The 8,422-nt window shown below is 38.6% G+C and overlaps 1 protein-coding gene across 4 annotated transcripts in view; it reads right to left on the reverse strand.

The window, feature by feature from the left end:
* LOC116843080 (cysteine-rich motor neuron 1 protein-like) overlaps positions 1-8,422 on the reverse strand; it is a 443,717-nt gene that overhangs the window by 182,346 nt on the left and 252,949 nt on the right. For all 4 annotated transcript variants that reach the window (XM_032813118.1, XM_032813116.1, XM_032813115.1 and 1 more), the window contains one exon: positions 5,015-5,134. In XM_032813118.1, coding sequence (XP_032669009.1) covers positions 5,015-5,134 — 120 coding nt within the window. The remainder of the gene's footprint in view (positions 1-5,014; positions 5,135-8,422) is intronic.

The following is an 8,422-nucleotide window of genomic DNA, read 5'->3' on the forward strand; positions in this document are numbered from 1 at the left end:
AGAGAGAGAGAGAGAGAGAGAGAGAGAGAGAGAGAGAGAGAGAGAGAGAGAGAAACAGAGAGTTTGGGCGAGAGTCGAGCGTATAAAGTAATTGGGTAAGCGTATTTTCCGCCGCGAACAGGCGCGATACACCCCCACGAAACGTCTCGCTTAAACGTTTCCGGGCCAACGGCGCCGTAAAATTCGCCGGTTGTGCGCGCGCAATAAATTCGCCGGTAATATTCTTCGGGGGCGGCGGAATATACATTTTGTCGAAATATTTTGCCGGTGGAGGCGCGAGCGCGCTTGTATCTCGCGCGGAATCGCATGAATATCGCGTCGGATATTGCGCGCGCCGCGTCGCAGTTGCAAATCCAAATTTGGCATGCTTCTGAGCTCTCGCGGATTAATACGGTGAAACCGGGAGATCGGCACACGTCAAGACGGTTTGAGAACACACCACGACGCCGGTCGTGGGTGGGCGCGCAAGTAATTCCGAACGCGACGTCGAGGAAGAAACGCCATTTTGTCGCTCTTTCGCGCAAATTTACGACGGCGATCCCCAAGCGAGAGCCGTCGCTTCCGGGGTGCAAATGGATGTAGCTATTTGTTCATAACTGCGTTTGGCGCCAAGTCAAGTGTCATTAGCGCGGCTATCCGGGCTAAACGATTTTCCGAAAGTCGTCGTCGTCGTCGTCGTCGTCGTGAAATGTCGTCGACCCGAACTCCTCGCTCTAAAGTTACTACGTACGAAATCTCTCGCGTAATGCCGGGAAACGCGCGATACAGAGAATCACCAGGCCACGCTTCGACCAGGCGAATCAAACCGTTACTTCCTGATCACTCGCATCGCTCGTCTCCTCTAAATGCGAGCCGCAGGAAACGTGTGCTTTCAAGCGTGGCCTGTTCCGCCTGTGCTTCCCGCGTCTGGAAACAGCGAAACACTGTCGTGCTTTGCAAGACTGACGGGCCGTTTAATCGTTATTTGTTGCTTTTTGGCGCCGTCGACACTACGTAAACACGCATTTCAATTAGTTTACTAATTGAGAACAATTCATATTAATAACGAGATCGGCATTCATTATATGAGCTGCTTATAATTTCAATAATAATGTAACGCGATCTGATTTATTAATGAAAAATTGTTCATTAGCAGCGCTATGTTGCTTCAAACGTGTAAACAAATAGTCGAGTATTATCGATAATTTCAAGCGTTTTATATAACGCGCGCGACATTTTACATGTCGTATGCATTGTATGTGTGTGTACTTCGCCTAAAAGCTTTAATCGAATTTTCCTTTTTATTGAAAATGTAAACTTTTGTTTGGTTATTTCTTTCTTTCTTTCTTTCGTATATCGTAAAATTTTTTCTATGTACTCTTTTTCGTTTCTGTAACGCTCTTAGATTTTGTCCTAAAGTGACAATAAATGCATTCATCTATCTATACGGAGAGAATTTTATAGTAAAAATTATATATACGATAGAGATTTTTCTTGTAATTTCGAGGAATTTTGTGATCAATATTCTATAGTAATTTGTCACTCTTTCACTTCTCGTATATGCTATCTATATTTTAGCAGCTGTGCGAAATGTACTATTAAAAAATTTGCGGAACTTACTACATTGAAAGAAAAATACTTAAAAAATAAAGAATAATGTAAATTATTTTATGTAAAATCTTTCATGTAATTTCTTCCCCACTATGTTTCCAGTTATTAGTAAGATGTGTTTTGCTAGAAAACATACAATGAGAGAAAAAAATTAAAAATAAATAAAAGATATTTATTCGATGACTATTAATAACACATTTGCTTAAATCTAAATTCTTTTCATAGAATAGCCAATTGTACTCACGAAAAGTTAAAGTTTTGAGCAAATTTTATCTTTCATTATATGTTCTCTGGCAAGACACATCTTGCTAATAACTGGAAATACACTGAGAACGAATTTACATGAAAGTAAACTATAATCCTCTCCGTGTGTCTACTTTGGAGCGGAGAAACTCGGTTACTCCGCGAGATGATGACGGTGCGACGGGAGATTCCGTCCTACTGTACGGCGAACGAAGCCGATCTAGACCACGTTAACGACCCTCAACTCGTATAAATCCGTCGACCTGACGAAGTAATCGATGCCGCACACCGCGGCGAGGTACTTCTTTGACGGCGAATAATCTCACCATACATCTCGCGCGCGCGCGCGCGCACTTATCGACTTTGAAACACGCTACCATTGTCCGCGCTTATATTATCGGAGAGGAGAAGCCGTAAGTTCCGCGGCGGTGCCCGCAAAGTTCACCGATAGCGTTGAAAATTTCGAAGACGGCTACGTCCCTCGCGGCTTCCCCAAAACAGCTAATTAAATTAACGAAGTGGAGTACACCGCATGCGGTATCCCGCCGCATCGCGCACGTCGTTCGGGGCGAGGAAACTTCGCGATTATGTATTCGCGAACATTCCGCGCGATTGCTCACTAAGTTGAGCAACAAATATTGCTCCCGATGCAAGATTGCATTTACGTAATGTGGCTTCTCGCAAAAATACTCGCTCTCCGGAGTGAGACGGATGTTCGTCGCGAAGAAGAATCGCGCGCATTTGCAACTGAGAAAAACCCTTCGGGTTATCAGAATAAAAGCACTTTTGCTGTTTGATGATCGTTAGAGAGACAAATCAAACAGTTACCTTTGCAAATCATTTCTCATCATTTGTCATATTAACAAGCATCCATTGCTTGAAATACAAATCGCACTTGTTCTCATCTATTTAAGTCAGGTAAATTGTCTCCATTGTAGAAGTGTTGCTCAGAGCAGAAAATTATAAAAGAAATAGAGCAGAAAGTAACAAAAGCATATTTGTTGTTTGATCGAAACAAATCGAACAGTCGTCGTTGTGAATAATTTTTTATCGTTTGTTATTTACATACATTGTCTAAGATACACATTTACTCTCGTCTATTTAGGTCAAGTTAATTGTATCTCTATTACAGAAGTTGCTTCGAATAACAAATTAAAAGCAACAAAGTCACGCTTGCTATTTGGTAATCATTAGGGAAACGAACAATTATCTTTGCAAATCATTTCTCATTATTTGTCATTTTAGCAAACATACATTGCCTGAGACACAAATCGCATTTGTTCTCGTCTATTTAGGTTAGGTTAATGTATCTATTACAGAAGTTGCTTGGAATAGCAAATTGAAAGTAACAGAATCACGCTCGCTGTTTGGTAATCATTAGGGAACCAGATTGCTACCTTTGCAAATCATTTTTCATCATTTGTCATTTTAGCCAACGTGCATTGCTTGAGACACAAATCACCTTTGCTTTCGTCTATTTTGGTCAGGTTAATTGTATCTCTACCACAAAAGTAGCGAATATTAAAAGTAACGAATCATTTGTTCCTAGTACAATGGGGTTGTTTGCTTTCTCATATAAACAAACCATTGGTTAACTTTGTTAAATTAGCGAAACCTTTTCTCTCAGTGTGACTTAGCTGGAGGCTCTGTTGAAACGAGAGAGAAAGGACTCGATCGTCGATTTTAGGTAGATGGTTGAAGCTCCAGCTGATTATTTCTCCGGTTCCGCACGTCTGTCGCGCGTCAGCGTTTTATTCCGAGAAACCGCCGTCGGCGACGTTAATTCCCGATCAATTTCAATTACGGGCGACGTGCGCACGTTGATCACGCGGCGGGAATACGTCGTACGTGCGCGAGCGGCCTGATCGGCCAGGCGCACGGTAATTACAGGAAACACCAAGTAACATTCCGTCCGTGGCACGGCAACACGCATCGACGGCTCCTTTTCGATAGCCGGATAATCGTCGTTTCATTACGCATCGCCCGTCGAAATTAATAATGATCGCATCCGCGGATGCTCTCTAAAGTGCAATCGGTGTATTCCTCACTGAACTGTGCTATAACTGGCGGTTCAGTTATAAGTACAGCACTGCGATCAGTAAAATCTGGCTGATTGGATCAGTGTGATAGTAGCGCGAATTCGCACCCAGAAAAAATTCTTATTCGGAAAATATCTTTATTGACATGTTAATCTTGAAATGAGATTACACGGCGTTAAACGAAGATAAATTTTTTATAGGAATACATTTTATATAATTCATCAACAAAGAGAAAAATTTATGTTCTTATTATTCATAAATAATTCTCATTAATGGAAAACACAAAATATTGAGAACATGCTCTTTTAAGTGTGTGTTATATATATTCCAGGTTTTTGCCTATTCATTTAAATCAATATACAAATTAATAATCGTTATTTCGTATATAAAACAATTATTTTATATATAAACAATATATAATTTTGTTAGAAAAATTTTTAAGTTTTAAACTTCAATAACGTTAGAATTTTATGCAAATATTATAAGTTTCTTGCGAAATATGATTATATTGATGATAACAATATTTTCTTTCGACATTTAAAAACACATTTCCAATCAAATATTTTATGCTTTCCAATTATTTTTGCATAATAAGAACATAGGTTTTTCTTCATTCAATCATATAAAATATATAAATAACTTGTCTTCGTCTAACATTATATAATTTCCTTTGATATGTCAAAAATAAAGACGTCTTCCAAACAAGAGTATCCTTTCTTCCTATGCAATATCTTGATGCATTTTGCGAACACGAACAGCACGCAAAACAGTCGTCAATTTTGTCATCATATATTTGCAGAAAATTAAATTTGATATAACACATAATAAATTTGCTTATCATGGATTTTTTGCGGTAAAATCTTGCACCAAATTAAAATTAGCGAGAAATAAGACGAAGCAGTAAAGTGGAAGTGTTTCCACTGAAAATCAATGTGTATTCGCTGATCATCGCTCTGAATCAGTCCTTTTACCGATTCAATCAGAAACATTTTACTGATTCACTTTGATAAAGTAGGAATACGCGCAATAGAAATAGAACGAGCCTGACGGAGAAAGAGAGAAGGGCCAACGGACGGCCAGGGGGGATCGAGGGGCTACTAAGAAGGGGATGCGACATTAATTCAACAGGTTCTCTCTCTTACCTGTCCAGCTGGCGATCCGCGCGCTCTCCGCGGTCCTCTCGTCCTTCCAACCGTTCCGTCTCGATTCTTTTCCCTCGCCCACCTGCTCCCGATCGCTCCGCGACTCGCTGAGCGACGTGCCTGGAATAAATTATTATCGCGTTACGATCTGCCCTTTCCGCTTCGCTCGTCGCCCAGATTTCCGCGGAGGCGGCCGCGACGATGGTTTAATTAAACGATCGGCTACTGTCGATCGTGCGGAAACGCGACTCACGTTGGCGAATTTGCGATCGACGACTTGTCGCCTCGGACGAACTTACATTATCGCCCGTTACCGCACGTCGTGCTGACGCGAAAAAGTCGAACGCGCCGGTATTACGGTATTACGCTCGTAATTCTGTAACGGCGCGGTGAATTTATCACCTAGCGCCGGGTCAGCGAACTATCGTAAAAGGGTCGAGGGTTTCGCGGCAGACTGGTCGTTTCCGAAACGCAATAATCGCGCGTAAAAAGTCCAACGAGCTGTCGTACAGTAAGGTGAAGGCACTACTGACCGGACGCGTGTTTAATCCTGGACACTCTTACGGTTTTGGTCTCCAAACACGAATATCTGAACTTTCAGCACGGAATATTATATGGGGTGTGAGTCACCCCTGACGTCAGATTCTAGAATATTTCGGCTGCTTCTTATATTAAAGGAAAATATGAAGGATAAATTGTGCGATTTGTTTAGGAGTTTAAATATCGTGATTAGCTTTCAACCAATTTATCCTTTATACCTTTTGCTATAATATAAAAAATAACAGAGGTATTTCTGTAGGATAATATTAGGTAACTCATCTTGTATATTGAATATACATATACTATATATAGTATACTATATATAGTATACTAGATTTGGTTTCCGGGTTTGAACCGCGTGGATTCATCTTTGTTTGATCCCGATGTTTCGCGAATATTTCAGTTCGCTTCATCAGAAAGGAATGACCCGATGCCGAGTTGCTCCTGAGAAGTCTTCCTTATATAGTAATTGATATAGGGGGAGAGAGAGGATACATATATATTCTGTATCGAAAATTTAAACATTCGTATTTACCAGATAGATGGGCGTACGTAAATTTGGCAGCAACTTCACTAGTCGATTTGTAAAGATTATATCATTTATGAGTAGTTCTTATGGCACTTATATTCATCATACGGAATAACGAAATAAAATTACAAAAGAAATATGAAAAAAAAAATGATTTGCTCCGGACAATGTGTCATACAAGATATAATATGAAGATCTGAGTGTAAGTTTTAGTAAATTTGTAGCTGCGTCAGTTTAACGAGAAATTCGCATTATTGTTTTAATGATTCATTCAGTACGGTATATTTGCCTTATAAATGTAATAAGAGAATGTTAAAGTTTCCACCATCGACGTCGTGATAATCGTGAAATCTATCTGGATTGTTTCATTGCACTTGGTGTGCATACTTCGCTACACCGATAATGAATATTTTCTTCTCACGACGAGAGAAAGAAGGAAATTATAGAAATTGAATTTTGTTAATCTATAGGTGATTTAGCCCGGGTCCATAACCTTGCCGTAAGCCGTAAAAGAATTGACTAACCACAGTCGATCCCGGATAGGATTTTATCGGGGCATGCCCCAAATCCATAAAGGGCCTAAATAGGCATGCCCTAAAATAGGCTTGGCATCGTTGAGCCTAGAAAGGGTGTACAAAGACAAGTTCTGAGTAGAATTTCCTTAACAGAGTCTGAATAGGCACTATTGGGGATGCTCCTAGGCCTACCACTATTGCGCCTAGAAAGAACTTACAAAAACAAAGACAAATTCTGAGTAGAATTTCTTAAACAAACTCTGAGTAGACACTGTTGGGATTCCCCTAACAAGGCCTATAACTGTTGTACCTAGGAAGGGTGTACAAAGGCAAATTCTGAGTAGAATTTCAGACCCTGAATAGGCGTTGTTGGGGATGCCCTCAGTAAGTCCTGTCAAGCAAAAGGATTTCTAAAGGAAAATTCGTAAATAGGCTCAAAATTTGGCATAGATGTGGATGTCCGTAGATATCATCAAATCAAAAAAACATGTACTTATATAATTCAGTCAGGGTCTCGTTTATTCAATTCTTGAAATAGTTTAAAGTCTTACAGAATTTTAATTTACAGTCTTAGACTGAAGTAAAATTCACATAAGTTTGAAGTAAAACCAAAATACCTATGATTTTGGTTCTCAAAAATACAGTCTTCCAAATAAGGCATGTCCACATAGGATTCCACACAGCAAGCTTTCCGAAAGATAATTTGGAAATTATATTGAAATATAACATAGAAATAATTAAGAAATATTTGTGCAACATTTTATCAAAATCTTTTTCACTAAAATATTTCAGAAATGGCTTATAATAAGCGTTGATTTATATATAATTATATATGATTATATATGATTATATATAAATTTAATTAATTTAATGAAATTTTATATGGTAAGGTGGATTTCTCCTTCTTTTAATTGTACTACTTTATAATTACTCAAAGTTAATAGTCTTTTATGACTTTATTTATTTAATAACAATTAACAATAAAAAAATTTTACTATAAAAATTTAAAAATAACGAAATGGAAGTGCGGGATTTTGTAGACCTTACCTCACTAGCTAAGGGTAAAATTAACAATAAAAGTACGAATAATATAATTTAACTATAATTTAATATTATAATTTAATATAATTTAACGAAAATATAATATAATATAAGATAATATAATTTTTATTAAAATTATCATTTTATTAAGTTATATTATCATTTTATTAAGTTATATTATCAAAAAATTATATTACTGTGTTAATCATAACACATATGGATAAAATGTAAGATACTTAAATGTTGGTCAATTTGACTTACGGCTTAAAGCGAGATAGCAGATTCGGAGTTAATATATGTCTATAGGAAGAATAATTTCTCTCGCTGGAAGATAAGAGCGGACGATATCTCGCGGAAAAATGCTCGAAGTCTTAACAATTAGTATATTCGCGCGCTTTTCACGACACAATCGCGATGTTTCAAAGTTGGCGCAATTAAAAAGCAGCGTGTACGCGATCAGGGTCATGACTCACGCTGTATTACGCAGACACAGCGCGCCGTCGTTTGTACGTAGTATATAACTAACTTACGAAAAACGTATAACGTGGAACAGTCTCGCAACTTCTCATGCTTTTCCGCACAAAAGAGCCGCGTTTTCGTTTGCGCGGCTTTCAACCGATCCACTTCATGAATTTACGTATAAATGCGGGATCGCGTGTGTGCGCGAGAACGGAGTCGTTGGTGATTTAGATTAATTATTCGTCGACATTTCTCTCTCTCTTTTTCTTTCATTCTCTCTCTCTCTCTCTCTCTCTCTCTCTCTCTCTCTCTCTCTCTCTCTCT

This window comes from Odontomachus brunneus, unplaced genomic scaffold, assembly GCF_010583005.1.
Source record: "Odontomachus brunneus isolate Ranch 3 - 2012 unplaced genomic scaffold, Obru_v1 Obru_scaffold_029, whole genome shotgun sequence".
NCBI lineage: Eukaryota > Metazoa > Arthropoda > Insecta > Hymenoptera > Formicidae > Odontomachus > Odontomachus brunneus.